The 17,673-nt window shown below is 43.2% G+C and overlaps 1 protein-coding gene across 3 annotated transcripts in view; it reads right to left on the reverse strand.

Annotated features, from left to right (window-relative positions):
• Positions 1-17,673, reverse strand: part of LOC308327432 (glutamate receptor 3-like) — an 87,876-nt gene that overhangs the window by 49,946 nt on the left and 20,257 nt on the right. For all 3 annotated transcript variants that reach the window (XM_080780899.1, XM_080780898.1, XM_080780897.1), the window contains exon 3: positions 14,940-15,179. In XM_080780899.1, coding sequence (XP_080637025.1) covers positions 14,940-15,179 — 240 coding nt within the window. The remainder of the gene's footprint in view (positions 1-14,939; positions 15,180-17,673) is intronic.

Here is a 17,673-nt window from a genome sequence, read left to right on the forward strand (position 1 = left end):
ACTGTAGAGTGTGCTGACCATATAAGGAGTTCCCCCCCCTGTCCCCAGTTAACCCCTGGGGGGTCAAAAAAAACGTAGGTTTCGTTTTTGGCTATAGGTGGTCCAGCCTTATAGGGATCAGGATAGAGAGGGGCCTTCCGCCAATCATGATCGAGCGGGGGAGGGCCTTGGTGTGTGTGCTGTTGGCCTGTCGTGTGTGTCCCCCCCCCCCACTGTAGTGCGTGTGCATGTGCACATCTTGTTACCGGGACGGACCGGGGGGGGGTTTTCCAAATCACTGAATGCTCCTTTAAAATACACATGGGATTACTTTAAACAAAAAAAAATGGCGCGCTATATAGCATGCCTCTTGGGCAAACTGTGCAGCACGCGTTCCATCAATCCTTGTCATGAGGCAGAACGTGTACTGTTCTAATGGCCTAGCTTGACCCTCCAGAGGAAGTGTTCTAAAATAGACGAGAGGCATCCGAGAGACATTTGGGCCACGGTATAAACAGAACGCGGCGCTTATTAATCAAGCAGAGTAGCTTTCTATAAGTCACCTGATTCCAACATTAAGTCGCAGCGGTTTACAGAAGATATATGGCAAGCTGAGACCGAGAGCGGAAGTAAATGATGATAATCATTGCTCCACAAGTCATGGAGCTTGTAACATTTGATGCATCTCGCAGCGCTTGGCCCCCGTGTGCTATATATTGTGTTCATGGTGAAGGAGCGAGGCACAAAGGCTTTGCTGACTCCACCATTCTTTCCCCACAGACTATATACGCCTCCATGCTGCTGCTTCTATTGAACATTGTGGTTTTTCCTTTTGTGAAGACTCAAGAGCTGACACCAGAACACAAAAAGCAACAGAGAAACCCTTCACTTTGTCCTCTTTATACCCTGGCTTACTTGCTGTATGTATGTAAAGGTGAAATCGTGACTATGATCACATAGTGTCATTTTTTTCAGAAAACTGTAACATGCATTACAATAGATGGGTACAATGCACAGCACGGATAACTGATACATATGAGTATTAATGGCATATTAACCCATTCTGACCTGAGATCAGATTCATACGAGGTTTCCACTGGACACACACTGGTCTGATTAACCCATTCTGACCTGAGATCAGATTCTAAAAATGTCAGTCATTCTTCGATTTTTCAAAAATAGCAGACCTACAAGCTCGTAGCGCGCCACTCGGTGGCGCGCTATGAGCTTGTAGATCTGCTATTTTTCAATAGCTAAAGCATAACATGATGCTGACACCAAAATGGGTTCCCGTTCAGAATGGGTTAATGGCATATTAATGAGAGGAAATGACATTGCAATTAATGTTGCAGTATAGTGCTGCCTGTTTTGCTCTGCATCAAAAAATGATGCAGTATTTTAGGGGGTTCATTAAACCCTCATCTTATTGTCAGCAAAACAAAGGACATGATCGTGGACTGAAGGAGGCTGCACACCCTCTGTGTCCACCAGTGTTGTTTTCGTCGACTTAAAACTAAGACGAAAAATGTTCGTCGACTACCTATTTTCACTGACCAAAAACAAATGGAAACTAAATGAAAACTAAGCTACGATGAGTAAAACGAAGACTAAATATACTGACAATTTCGTCGACAAATAAAAACTAGACTAAAATGTTAGGAAGGGACTATAGTGGACAAGAGATCCACTATAAGTCATTTTACACTTGGTTGCGTGAAAATAGCTGATCTACAAGATCACAACGCGTCGCGAGCTTGTAGATCGGCTATTTTCAGCAAGTGTAAAAACGCTCATTGCGACGGCATCAAGACCCGCCAAAATACATTTTAGTCGACTGAATCAACTGTAGATTTAGTCGACTAAAATCTTATGACATTTAGTCGACTAAAACTAGACTAAACACTAAGACATTTCCAGGTGACTAAAATGTGACTAAAACTAAATAAAGTTTCAGTCCAAAGACTATATGACTAAACTAAAATAGAAATTTGCTGCCAAAAACAACACTGGTGTCCACACATCACCCTGCAACACCTGCAGGCTATACTCGCATCATGTGGGCATGCTTGTCAGAGTGGCGAGATAACGCTCCTTGTCGTCCACATACTGAAGAGGTTTGTCTTGGAGTATACAGTAGTCTTTAATTTCTGGTGCACGATAGAGAGTATACCCTGCCCGCTGCGTTCTACCGTAATATGGTGATTGCCCTTTCACCTTTTTAGTTGGAAATGTTTTCGCCTATAAAGGCCTATTCATATAGTCTGGATTTTCGGTGGTGAGGTGACCACCGCTCCGGTGGTGAGCTGACCACCGGAGCTGAAATAACGTTGAGCGGTGGTGAGTAAAAACAGAGAGAAGGGCTGGAGCGGTGGCGGTATGGGTTTGCTCTTCACCGCGGCTCAGTGACGTCATGTTGTAGTTCGGTGGTCACCCCACCACCGAAAATCCAGACTATGTATGAGCCTTAAAAGGTGATTCTGATACTATAGGCGTTCATAGTCGAGTGATGTCCGTTTGCTCTCTGTTCCGTGTCTCCCCTCTGTGTCATAATGTGCCTGTGAAACCATCAAGCGGGGCCGACCAACCCGATTACAGCGGCAGCTATTTCGGTTAGTAAAAAACAGAGAGTTGGGGTGAGTGGGCTCAGTTGTCGTCATGTTGTCGTTTTCCCCGACCACCTGAAAGTGGAGTATATGTGTCCAGCTTTATACTCGCTGCATGGGGTAAAGAAGATGCTCGATCAGAACACCACCGCGAGGCTCTAACGGTGGGGTGTTTAAAACAGCCACATCACCAGAACTGAGCTGCCAGTCATGCACACACCCTCTACAATCAGAGAGAGGAGTATAGGGGTGAACGCTTCATCGAGGATCCCAGAGACATTTCTGTCCCCAGCAGGCCGCAAAATGTCTGAACTTAAAAAAAAGTAAGCTGCGACATGAATCGGATGACACTAACAGTGCAGATTCCACTCACATTTTTGCAGTGCCGTTTTGCTATTATTTTTCAATGTTATACTGCACTTTAGAATGTTTCATCTTAACTGCCATCAGTTCACTTTACTGCCACCATGGCAGGCACTTAGATGACTGTGCTATAGCTACGTATATAGAACAGTTTGTCTTTCTCTCTCGTACACATGTGCAAGCACTCACGCACGCACGCACGCATGCACGTACACGCACGCACACACACACACACACACACACACACACACACACACACACACACACACACACACACACACACACACATTTTGCCCAGAAAATCTAAATTCTGGAAAAGTATGCATCCCTGCATGGATATAAAGGAGTGAAAATATGATGAGGAAACAGACACACAATGGGCCAGATTCACAACGCAAATTTTGGAGGCTATATCAGTTGCATTCAGAGCTGAATTATTAGGTCGCTCAGCATGTTGACATAGACTCAGCCAAAGTTTCACGTATAGCCTATAATGAATTAAATAGACTGTCGTGCCTCAATGTCGCCGCATGAGCACCTATATCCGCCTCCATTTGTGTCGTATTAATCGTATTAATTTATAATAATGTAGGCTATACTGTATATTGGTCACATGAACGCCACACACAGAATAGCCTAATAAGTCTTGAAATTTGATGAGGAAACAGCTGGATGAAATCTAGCTTTTCCGACGTATATAACAGTGATTAATCCAAAGGTGGATTAATTAGTAAATAAAGGGAAAACTCTGGTCCGGATTAAATCTGTGTCCATGTCCAATTGTCCATTATTCCATTTGCTTTCCAAATCCGACATAGTGGGACAGTGGAGGGCTGCAGGGAATCAATCACCCCAATCAATAAACCTCTGATGTTTATACCTCTGCAAAGGTGCAGTGTGCAATTCATCAGTAGAAAAGGGCTTTTATAATATCCTTGCCGAGTTTGGTCGTGAGGTTGAACCGTACAAATTAACTTATACGTGAAAGTAACTTATACGTGAAAATAAGTTGGCAAGTTGCTATATGCGGTGCTTCCCGACCTGGTTTTCCGACCGTTTCATTTATATATATAACTCTACGGTACCGGCGCGCTGTTGGCCTGAAGATCTGTCTGAAGTCATGCAGTTGACATGGCGAGAGACTCGCCTGTCACAATAACCTGATCTATACTGCAAGTTCATGCATCGCGGAGCACCGCGTTCACCAAACGCGGAGATCTGTGCATTATGCAGGCTGCGATATGGCGTTTTTTCACCCGAGGAAAGATATTTCCTGTTGCCTTATATGGCGTGAAATGGGCGTGGGTGTTCTGCGACACCAGGCGACACCAGGCGAATGTCTTATGGCACAAATGAAGCCTTTTCGACACCTTTGGTGAATGGCACGTGAGATTGGTCGTACAGTTGTCATCTAATAAAACTATACTGCTCTATAAGTGAAAGACAGTGTGCGGGACCCTTTTCTTCTCATTATATTCTTTCAACATATATTTAAAACTACTTGGTACATACGTGTCAAAGTAATAATATGAATAATGACAATAATAAACAAAATCAACATAATATATAACATACATAACAAAACCAAAACCGACAAACAGAGCACTGCCATACACATTGTGCACTTCTTTCACCTTATACATTCATATGTTTGACCTTTGACCTATCATTGTAGGTAGTCTGTGAAGGGATAGTCCATATTTTTATGAATGTCTTGTGGGATCGGATTCTCTCCATCTGCATGATTACAGTCACCTCGTTAAGCCACTTCATGAAGCAAGGAGGAGAGTATGATTTCCGGTCCAGCCGAATTATTGTCTTCGCTGCAACCATTCCGAGCATTCAAAGCCTTTTGTTCTTCATCTGTATAATTTTTAAAGCATTCTCTGAACGTCCAAATAAAGCCTATTGAGGGCTATTATATTTTTTTAATACACTTTAGAAAACCATTCAAAGATCTTTGACCAAAACCCATGTGTAGCTGTAAATCTCCTTCCTCAATCTGGCCCAATGAGAGAGAGAGAGAGAGAGAGAGAGAGAGAGAACTATCCATGGTACTACTACAGTTGTGGTTTCCTCTTCAGAGGAACTATCCAAGGTACAAAAATACTGTTTTTGCAACAACCAAGGTTACTAATAGTACAATAGTGGTTTCTGCTGCACAGAAAAAATCTCGTGTTAATTTTGTACAAATAAAATAGTAACCACCGGGTTACAGTTTACCAATGTAGAACTCTCTGACATATGGGTCAGAGTTACAAATTAAATTGCTGTGTACGGTGTATCGCTGTGTACTGCCCAAGGCAATATTCCAACAGTGACTTTACAAAGAACATCTGAGAGTGATCAGAGTGCTAACTGTGCATCGCCATAGGGAGGAACACATGGACTGAATCCAAGAGGGATCGAGGCCTGGTCCGACGCAATGGTGACATCATTCAGTGGAGGACTCGGCAAAAATGAAGAAATTGTGTGACGAGTTAACCCATTTTGGACTGCGGTCGAATAAAAAAAACATTTGTCTGAAAAACCTATGTTTCTATGTCAGTGGTGCTCAACCTTTTTCATGTCAAGGACCCCCAGAATGAAAATATGTAGTTCCAGGGACCCCCCCAGGAGAAGCAAATATTTTAGTAAAAAAATGTCACAATATATATTCAATGATTTGCGCCACAACGATTTTTCAAAAATAGCAGACCTACAAGCTCGTAGCGCGCCACTCGGTGGCGCGCTATGAGCTTGTAGATCTGCTATTTTTCAATAGCTAAATGATATCATAATGTTTAAAACACGAATGGGTTAGAAAGTGCCTCAAAGAAAACGTGGCTTCTTTATTACTTGGTAGCGAGCCAGTTTCCCTGAGTCTGTTATAGCAGATGGTCCTAAAGTGTCTGTGTGTTCTACGACGGACTGAATTTATAATTCACCCAGCATTACAATGTCGTTTTTTATCCATCCATTATGTAACAGTTCACTTTGTTGCAAATCACTTCCAGTTTTCACTCAAAACTCAGTCTAACGCACTCTAACTCTTAACTGTGCACGGTGGCACAGTTGGTGTATAGTGCTGTCGCCTCACAGCTAGAAGGTCCTGGGTTCGATTCCCGCTCGGGGCGCTGTGGGTGCTGGCGGCGTGTTTCCTCCTCCGCGTCATCAGTGCCCATACCCGAAGGCGGGGTTGGCGAAAGGGCCTTTCTGTGTGGAGTTTGCATGTTCTCCCCGTGTCCCCTAGGGTAGGTACCCTCACAAAAACATGCAGTAATCCTGGTCTCTAAATTGCCTCCCCCTGGCCAGCCGGGGCACCTGATGGAGGGGAAAGGAACTGGTTGGAATAACGTGTTCCTTCCACGCACTACGTCCAACCAGGGAAACTCCCCCCCTGTCAGGTGTAAAAGGAGCAACTTGGACACTCAGGCATGAAGGAAGCATGAGTTCAAGTCCGTTGCTCTCCCCTTGTCCCCCATATATGGGGACTAGGTTGGTGGAGGGTGTGTAGAGCCCAGGATCACATTAGATAATTGACACAGGGGTGAAAAATGGGTTACAAAAATCGTGGGATAAAAATTAGGGAAAAAAAACTCTAAAAGCTGTGGCTTAGCCTATTTTCACTTTATTATCAATAATTCAGATATTCATATTATAGCAGGAAAAGGTGCAATACTACCATGTAATGTAGGAAGTCACTGCCCTGCATGTATGGCGGACCGTACATGGATAAATGGGCTCCATTTGGCGGTGACAGAGTTGAGTATAGGCTATACAAATCAGTGGAGCTTGCAGATGCAATTAGGGAGATGTAATATACTTCAGCTGTACACGTTGCTGTGTTCACTTCTAAGTGTAAGTCATCTTTCAGTACCTGCACGACAGCGTTCACCTTTTCCCGTTGCCATTATGCCTTTTCTTTTGTACATACATTTAAACTATTTATTTGTAACTCTAAGTTACAGTCACGTTCCCATAGCCTGGATGGACGGTGGGTGGAAATGTATAGGTATGATCTATAGTATTCTAGTTGGACATAGATGCAGAAAAAAGGCAAGCAAGCTCAAATCCAACAGCAGTGTGCACGTAGATTTGAGCTTGCTTGCCTTTTTTCTGTTGCAAATGAAACCTCTATCTATCCCATCCACACTTTAACCATAATAACAAAAACAAAAATTAAACAACATTCACCATGAGATGTAATATCGCAATATTAAAAATAAATCCTAAATCTTTCATAGTAACACGAATGTTCTAGAGCACGACTTCCCATGGCAGGCTATATCATTCAAACCATGTATGTTTGCATGTGTAAATCTACCTCTGTTTTATAATGTGTATTATTATGTCCACCTCTATTTGGAGGTCTATCTTTTATATGCCGTCAATTTCAACAGAATCACATACATTTTCTCTGAATTGAGCTTCAGTTATTCTTTGTTTAAGTTTACTATGCTTGGGTGCCCGCTGGCCAAGTGGTCCAGGCGCATGCCACATTATAGGCTTTGGCCTGATAGCGTGTCTGGCCTGACAGCGAGTCCCGCTCATGACAACCTTTGCTGCATGTCTCCCCCCTTCTCTCTCTTTCCTGTCAGTCTTCATTTAACACAGAATAGTTTTTCATGTGTCTATGACGTGACAGTACTTCATTAGACACCCTGGAGTTGTTTTTATGTGCAATGGTGTATTAACTTTGTATTTAGGGTTTCTTCCTGGAGGCTGAACCCTTGACAGTCAAACGGGCCAATGAAGTAAACAGAACAGTAATATAGTGACGCCACACTATCAGCCCCTCCCCCTTTATCATACAACTACAGCTGTGGGTGCGGCTTCAGTTCAGGTGGATCACCATCCATCACCACCCACCAGGCAAACCAGGCATACTTAATGAACCGGTGGGTGTGTCCAGATAAAAGCATGATTTTAACAAATACTGTACACTTTTTGGAAAAAGTTCTTCCCCCATATATTGTAAAAATACCATGTTTTAGGGTGGAAAAAAATGGTGGCACTCCATCTTTAAAAAAAAAAAGTTTACAACAGTATGCTTTCCAAATGCAACCCATCCACACTCTCTAAACACGAACACTAACTTCCTAACACTTTATGTATCCTGATTCCTCAGTGATGTTTCCTTGAGGTCAACGGGGTTTCGGGTCTACCAACATCATACCCCTCTCTCAGGCGACCCAGCCGGGGTTGATCAAATCCCGACTTACGTCCCTGGCTGTATAGCTGTAGCCTCGACGAGTCCATCAGGGAATGAGCGAGGCCACACAATCCGTTGCTCGGGAACTACTCTGCCAGGACTGGGAGAACCAAATTCTGGCGTGTGGAAGAAGGACTATAGGCTCTGTGGGTTGACTCCTGTCCGGGCCCCTCCTATACGTCTCACCAGGTCCACTCCTGCTCTCACCAGGCCCAGGACCTGTGTGTTGCACCATGACTCCCAGCACCAGACACTCCATTCAGGAGTGGTGGATTATAATAGCCCTCCTAAAGGCCTCACAAGGTTTGTTGGGCTTCCTCCTCACGGAGGACACAGGCTGGGGCGCTAACCCATACTGATGACCCGGGGTGCCGTCTACATTCCCGGCTGTCACCCGTCTCTCCGGTGGTCACCAGACTATACCTGGTTGTCACATAGCATCATGCTAACATACTACAAATAAATTGGGGACTGTAACAAGTTATGACACCCTTAATAGTGTATTTCTCTCCACTACAAGGATGTGTATAGATTAAGCATGTTGTTACAATGAGTGCATCCTCTATAACATTCAACAGGAAGTGCAGGTTTCACAAGATCCAGGTACATTTTTGGTTTTGAATTAACACCGTTTGTCTCTAAAGTTCTATAATACTGTATATTTCCTGTGTATCAAAGTAGTGTTGGCTTTTGCCATCTTGCTTACTGTATGCCCTTCATAACAGAATCTTCCAAAACAAGGAGAGCAGACAGCAGAGCAGACAGCTCTGTGAGTGAAAGGTGAGTCAAGTTTCCCCGGGTGCAACCTTCCAGAGTGCGCCTGAAAAACCACATACCCTATATAGGGCCTACAGTAAGGCCTGGGACATCCAAACAGCGTCTATCAATATCAAGGGCTGACTGGGTTCATTTCTACTGTGACTGTCCATCTCCAAGTTTGCAAGTCGGTGCAGTGAGGTACTCACAGACATGCATTCTCTCTCTCTCTCTCTCTCTCTCTCTCTCTCTCTCTCTGCTATATGTTAATAAACCTGTACGCCAGGCTGCCATGTGCAGACATTTAGCACTGCTGTGCAATTAATCACACACGCGTCCTTGCGGAGACCAAACAGAACAGGGTATACTGCAGGGTGGTGTGATTCCACTCCAAATGCAAATGATCCCCCAACTCCACCTGGGCTCTCTCTCTCTCTCTCTCTCTCTCTCTCTCTCTCTCTCTCTCTCTCTCTCTCTCTCTCTCTCTCTCTCTCTCGTGGAGGAGAGAGAGAAAGAATGGCGGTTCAGTTTGAAGTTATTAGATTGTAGCCTTTTCCATTAGGATGCAGCAAAGCAAGAACAGGTGTCCTTCATCTTTAGTCTATAGTACTGTATAGCTGAGACGGGATTGATGAGATGCCAAAACGTTCATAGGGAATACCGTAATGGCAAAATATTGCTATTACAGTACAATGTGATGCCTAATGCACACACGCACGCACACACACACACACACACACACACACACACACACACACACACACACACACACACACACACACACACACACACACACACACACACACACACACACACACACACACACACACACACACACACACACACACACGTTGTGAATAGATTATGACTGGAACAAAAAAATGGAAGAAGCACAGTGAATGTCTCTCAGGAATTCAGATTATCCTCTTCACTTATTTGCATACTGGATTTGCTGAGTTACTAGTGTATACAGGTCCATTGTAATGTGGAATCTGCAAGCATGGGTCTGTTTGGAAAAGCTTTCATTGTGGTGATGAGAATTTGCATGAATCACAAATGCTGAATTTGGCGGAAATGGCGTTGAGACATTCTCCGTGAATCAAAGGAGTGTTGTGATTGGTCGGAAAAGATAGTTTCCGGGGTAAATATGTATGACAGAAGTCCTGCCCCTATGGAATCTGCATTGGGTCGTGGCCAGGCTTTTCTCCTCTTCGATGAGTAAAGACTGATGGGAACGAGGCTATACTGCACAGGGGCACGATCTGAATATCTATTTTATATTGAAGCCCACGTTCTATTATTTAGCCTTGACCAAGTATCCATCTTACATAATTCAGAGAGTATGTGTTACGAAATGGATTTAAAGTTATGGCCCTGAGTCTGTATAATTCCACGATCCATGCATGGCAAGGATATAATAGATTTTCATTTTCACTACTTATTTCAGTCTGAGAGACAAGCCGGGGGAAATTATTTTAACCCGACATATATTTAACCTGTTGAGTGCAACAAATAAATCACAACAGCAGCATGCAGCGAAACAACGTTGTTGGGTTCAATCTGTCAACACTCACATAAACCACAGCGCTGCTCTCCCACCCCCCCCAAAGACTGAGCTGACATATTGAAGAATGGTGATTGGATTGCGCTACAGCCTTGACATGCAAGGAAGAGCCAAGGATTGGCAGATAAAGTATACGATGGCCATTCTATAGGCTCTCAGCAAACATGGGCTGTGCAGCAGGTACTGTATAGGAGCTCGCCCATCCTAAAGGGCCGTGATTACACTGTGTCCGTCCCCACTGTGGGAATGGGCAGAGTGTTACACTGTGTCCGTCCCCACTGTGGGAATGGGCAGAGTGTTACACTGTGTCCGTCCCCACTGTGGGAATGGGCAGAGTGTTACACTGTGTCCGTCCCCACTGTGGGAATGGGCAGAGTGTTACACTGTGTCCGTCCCCACTGTGGGAATGGGCAGAGTGTTACACTGTGTCCGTCCCCACTGTGGGAATGGGCAGAGTGTTACACTGTGTCCGTCCCCACTGTGGGAATGGGCAGAGTGTTACACTGTGTCCGTCCCCACTGTGGGAATGGGCAGAGTGTTTGCAGATGGTGGCATTCCAGCCCGGGCAAGCAAATGAAAGAGGGCCATATCAGTCAGTATGACTCAGTAAGTAATCTCAGTCAAGCAAAAGCTATAAAGTCTTAGATCAGGGGGTGCATGAGGAAGGTTGATTGTGCCCAGGAGAGATAATAAACTCTGTAATCACTTTCCCCCCCCCCCCTCCACCACACTCCAGCCATCCAATTAACAGCTCCTGGGACCCACGGAAACAGACACATGCCCAGGCCTATACCAGATGAATGGAACCAAGGGCTCCCCCATATTGAAGGCAATTAAGGCCATTTTCTTAATGAGGTTGAGCAAGAAATAAAACAAATACTGCACAACACAATAATGTAGCATTAAAGCTGCTATAAGCAATAATATGTCAACATTTTAATGACCTTTTCATTTAAAAAATGCCAGCAATGGGTAGAACGCTCCCAAAACAAATCTCATGTGACACATCTAGGGGCCGCAATCTACATTCAAAGATTTTCCTAGAAGCTTTGTCATTGGTCGATTTGCCTGTCTGCTTCCTGATTGGTTATAGTCATTGCGACCGGGGTTTTTTTTCGACCAATGACAAAGCTTCTAGGAACATCTTTGAATGCAGATTGCGGCCCCTAGATGTGTCACAGAGACTATACATTGCTGGCTGCCTGAATACCAAAAAAATAAAAAATAAAAAGGTAATTGGGGCAGCGGTTGGCCTAAGGGTTAGAGGAGCGCCCTTGTTGCCGAAAGGTTGCCGGTTCGATTCCCCGGACGGGTAGGAAAAATATGGGTGGGGAAGTGATTGGTCATCACTCACCCAACACCGCTGAAGTGCCCTTGAGCAAGGCACTGAACCCCCAACTGCTCTCCCTGGAGCTGCTTAGTGGCTGTGGTTGTACTGGTCAGCTCCCAGGTTTTAATGTGTGTGTGTGTGTGTGTGTGTGTGTGTGTGTGTGTGTGTGTGTGTGTGTGTGTGTGTGTGTGTGTGTGTGTGTGTGTTTCTATGTGCAGGGCGTTGCTGAAAATGAGCACCTGTGCTCAGCTACTTCCCTGGGTACAAATAAATAAATGTTGACATTATTATTGCTTATAGCAGCTTTAAATAACAAATAATTTAGAAAATCTGAGAAAAAGAAAAAAGGAGAAAAGGAAAAACTAACCAGGTGCTCGACGGAGCCATAAACAGGTGGTGATGATGAAAAGGTGCTCAAACGGGATCAAACGGGATCAAGGCATCCCATCTTTTTGTGCCCCGATCGTCTCTTTGTTCTTTAACCCATTTAGACCTGATGTCGACATTGTCTCGTTCTTAAATTCAACATTTACATTAAAATGTTTGTATATGTCTTCTAAATCATGACAATTTCCTGAAAAACCTCATGTTTCTATATCAGTGGTGCTCAATATTTCATATCAAGGACCCCTGGAATTATATGTATATTTGGCCACCGACCACCCCCCCCCCCCCCCCCCCCCCCATCTGAAAATATGTTGTTCCGGGACCCCGACAGAAAAGCAAAGGTTTGAGTTAAAAATGTTCGCTGTGAAAGTATATATATTCAAAGATTTGCACGCACATTTTCACGATTTTTCAAAAATAGCAGACCTACAAGCTCGTAGCGCGCCACCGAGTGAGCTTGTAGATCTGCTATTTTTCAATAGCTAAATTATAACAATGTTTAAAACACCAAAAGGGGTTAATTTAGAAAATCTGTTAAAAAGTGTTAATTTACCCCTAAGAGTAACATTTACACTCATACAGGGGTATGTGAACCAGCGTGCATGTGTGGACAGCAGACAGTGAGTGGATAGAACAGTGAAGTAGAATCTTAATAATGGAATTCTGTGAACTGAAGAAAACAAAGCTTTTATCAGATACGATAAAAATTTATAGCAGCAGACTCTTCCGCTCATGAACCAAGAATAATGTCAAATACAATCAACATAATTTAGGGAGATGCAAAAAAAAAAAAAACTAAAGAATGAGGGCATTGTTATCTTCTTCCTGGTATAATTCTGAGGCTAAACCTGCATCCTCAATTATACATGGACAGCTTGTTATGTCATTTGTTACACTGCAGCCTCTCCAGATGTTGACCCGATCGGCCTCTCCAGATGTTGACCCTCACAGGGGTATACGAAGAGCTGCGCCTGCCTGTAGTGGGGCCGCATCGGGAGGGCGTCGGGCCAATCAAACATAATAGAAGACAGGATATATACTGTGCTCTGTCTTTATTGCGAACGCAGTGATTGCGAATGCACTGAGCACTAACTATGAGACCTAGCAGAACATGTCTGTGTGTCTGTCTGTCGGTGTGTGTCACGCTGTAACACCACCCGCCCGCCACCAGAGGGCGCAACTGTATCACACACAAAACACACACACAAAAACTTAACTTAAAAAAAAAAAATTACTTAAAAAAAAACGTAAAAAGAAAAAACGAAAAATATATTTTTTTAAAGAAACTTAAAAAAAAACACACACACGCACGCACACACGTACACTAAAAAAATACTTAAAATCTTTAAAAAAAAAACACTACATTTACGAGCTGCGTTCGCTTCCCGCGTCCACGCGTCTTACTTGTAATAATGCATTTAGAACTCTGTGATCGTCAGAGACCATTCGGGATTACAGACTATAGTATAGACTATACAAGCATTCGAAGTGCTTCAAAGTCAAAGCTATACGGCAAAGGCTCTGCTGCACCTGTGTCTGACGAAGGGAGGCAATATTAGGCTGGCTCTCAAAGCGGTAATTTAGGATCATTAGTGGCATAGATTACGATGCATTAGGCCTCTTTGCATGAGAGATCACGGATGACGGATTTCCATATTACAGAATATGATTTAATGGTCGAGAACAAGCACTACTTTTCATTGTCCACGTTTTCCACTGATGACGTCCTCGACGTGAGTGGCAGATACAGTATAAACAACATGAAAACATAAAAACATGAAAATCCCCCCAAACATTTTGTAGATTGGCTATTTTCACTATACTTTTGCGCAACACTGCTTTACGAGGCCATTTATTTACGGATAAACTATAGGCTTAAATATGGAGATACAAAGTTTCTGCCGGACAAAAAAGATATCAGTGTGGTTGTTTTTGGCAGCAAATTTCTATTTTAGTTTTAGTCATAGTCCTCTTGAATAGTTTTCACTTAGTTTTAGTCACATTTTAGTCACCTGGAAATGTATTAGTGTTAGTCTAGTTTTAGTCGACTAAATCTACAGGTGATTTAGTCGACTAAAATGTGTTTCGGCGGGCCTTGATGCCGTCGTAATGGAAGATTTTATACTTGCTGAAAATAGCCGATCTACAAGCTCACAAGCATGCAACCATGTGTAAAATGACTTATACTGGATCTCTTGTCCCTTTATAAGATTTTAGTCTCGTTTTTATTTCATGACGAAATTGTCGATATATTCAGTCTTATAGTTTTAGTCGTCGTAGCTTAGTTTTCATTTAGTTTCCATTTAGTTTTCGTCAGTGAAAAAAGGTAGTCGACGGACATTTTTCGTCTTAGTTTTTATTCGACAAAACCAACACTGGGTTGTATGTGGGGGGTGTTGAAGGCCTGGTTCATTTCGGCACCGCCCCCGCAACTGTTTTCAGAGATTATTGTGAAAGTATAACAGATCTACTTGAAGCTCACACACTTTTTAACCCATTCTAGGCGGGAACCCCTTTTGGTGTTAGCATTATGTTATGCTTTAGCAATTGAAAAATAGCAGATCTACAAGCTCATAGCGCGCCACCGAGTGGCACGCTAGGAGCTTGTAGGTCTGCTATTTTTGAAAAATCGAAGAACGACTGACATAGAAACATAGCTTTTTCCAGGTAAAAATGGGTTAAATCAGCTATAATTTCACAAGTTTTCCACAACACCATCGTATAATAATATGGCCAAAGTATATAAAACGCCTGCTCTCTCACCTCGCTCCGTGTCGTAGAGGTACACGAACCTCTCCCACTTGTAATGGTCCAGGAGGCTGAGGACGGCCAGTCGCAGACTGGGCCTCATCTGGATGACAAACTGCACGTCGGTGTCGGTCGGGAAGCTGGGCGTGATGAAGGAGGTGTGCAGAGCCCCGCAGAAAGAGGTCAGCGTGTTCATGGACTTCTTGTCGTAGAAGCCAAAGATGGCGTATACTCCTCGTGAGAACTGGGAGCAGACTGACAAAAAAAACAGAAAGAAGAGAGAGAGAGATCATCAGTCTCCGGGTTCAGGGACAACCACCTCTATGTTAACCCATTCTGACCTGAGATCAGATTCATATACGAGGTTTCCACTGGACACACACTGGTCTGATGAACCCATTCTGACCTGAGATCAGATTCTAAAAATGTCAGTCGTCCTTCGATTATTCAAAAATAGCAGACCTACAAGCTCGTAGCGCGCCACTCGGTGGCGCGCTATGAGCTTGTATATCTGCTATTTTGTAATAGCTAAAGCATAACATGATGCGAACACCAAAATGGGTTTCCGTTCAGAATGGGTTAAAGGACCACTGACCACTTCAGCACTTTTCAACCTATCTTCATATAATAGGTCCTCACTAATAATCATGTAAAATGGCACGATTTTTTTCCTACTCAGTCTGTGTCTCATGATCGGAGGGCTGTGGGGCAGTTTGGAAACCGTCTTCCAGTGACATCATCATTAGGCAGATTTTTTTTTCAAACAAGATTTTTGTATAAAAATGTTTAGATTTTCATTATCGCGAGAACGATGGCTTCCATTTTCGCGTTGCAACTTTTCAGGACTAGAAAGCCTTGCATGCAGTTTTTATTAGCTTGTGTTCCCCATCGATGATGTCACTGGAAGACGGTTTCTGAACTGCCCACAGCCCTCCTCCATGAGACACAGACCAAGTAGACAATAATTGCGCCTCAGCTACAAGCTACAAACATCGCCGTACGATGTGTCGTATGTTAAAATAGCTGATCTGCAAGCTCACAACGTGTCGCAACACGGTGTGAGCTAGTAGATCGGTTATTTAAATACAAAATAATAAAAAATCTAAATATTGCTTTGATGCTCATATTATCCTTAGGAAGTATTAAGTTGTTTTTATTGGAATATGCATTCCATAGGGCTGGACCACACATGGACCTAGATTTTAGAAAATTTAGATTTTTTTAAATAATGGGATGAATCTACAACAAGAGCCATTCTAGGGCTAAATCTAGAGTTGCAATACCCTCCATTGACTCCCCACACTCATCCAATAAATATCGTTTTGCTATAAGTTATTCATGCATCCCTCTTTTATCCATCCGGCGAGACGGGTCGCCGCATTTTAGGAGCACCAAGAAACTCCTCCAGGTGCTCCTCTGAGTACTAGACCAAAAAAAGTTGTGTGCAGCCCTGATTATATATGTGTATTTGTCATTTTGTTGCCTTCTACGTTATTCACTGATCCACTGAATCCATTCTCTTTGGATGAAATAGTATAATGGGCCCGGTCCACAAGATTCACTACAAGATTGTGATAAAGACATGTTCTCTTGAGCCACACATGCATAATTGTATTTCATTTTCTGTTTATCAAACCCTCATTTCACACTCAATATTCCCACCTGTCAGTCAATGGTCATTATCACACACTGTTTGCTAACTATGCCGGATAAAGTTAGCAATCAGTGGATCTTGGCTTATTTACAGTTTTATATACATATTTCATTTCATAATCATTTGGACAGACAATTGGTTGGTCAACATACATTTATTTCTTTCACAGTCAAACAGTTTAAGTTACCATTACTATGTTGTCAAACACCCACTACTCACACCATCCTCGTTTCCTGGTCACAAAAGAGGCACTACTGCATCCACTGCTCCTTTTATAGGGGGAGGGTTGAATTGGGTTGCACCATGTTGCAGGGGTGCCGGGTTCTGGCAATACATATTCTTTAATATGTTTGCAACGGTACGGGTTATTTAAAACCTGGTGTGTTAATCATTTTGGATTGACAATTATACTGTACATGTTTGGAAATGTTTCTGTGTTACATGTTCACTAGTAAATGTAAGTGAATGTTTTGGGGAAAGCTGTCTCTAGACAGGTGGTACGGGCCACTAGGGAGAGGCCTGAGTTATACTGCATGTAGTCAGTCCATGGAGAGACATGGGGAGAGGGGGCATAATGCAGGAAGCTCTGCCCTAAGACAGTGTTAGGACTGGTAACGTCCAGACTGGGTGCTTGACTTTAAGCATATATATCATGTAAGTTTGTTATTTTCATTTTTGGAGTTATATTTTTATTTTTGTACAAGAAGTATTTTTGGAATTGATTTACAAAATAAATCTTTGGCAATAATGGAGAATTCTTGGTATGTCATTTTTCTGTGCACCTAGCCCTCATCCAACGGACTTATTTACAAAGATCCCTATGTACCAGCTGTCTATATTACTTCCTTTATGTCAAGGAAGTACCACGCTCGCAAACACCAGAGGGAGTTCAACAAACCACGTGCAACCCAGATTTGGCTCAAACAAGGGATTAAATTCATTTCGCTCCTATATGCCACTAAAATGTGGAACGCCCAAGCAACAGCAATTAAGAAATGTGAATCCCATGACTCCTTCAAAACCGCTCTCAAGGAGCGCCTATACGGACGTCTGCAATTCGAAACTGGCCCCCGTAAAAAAAGAGTCACATGATGA

The sequence above is a fragment of the Protomyctophum bolini genome (genome assembly GCF_963924005.1).
Source record: "Protomyctophum bolini genome assembly, chromosome: 13".
Lineage (NCBI taxonomy): Eukaryota > Metazoa > Chordata > Actinopteri > Myctophiformes > Myctophidae > Protomyctophum > Protomyctophum bolini.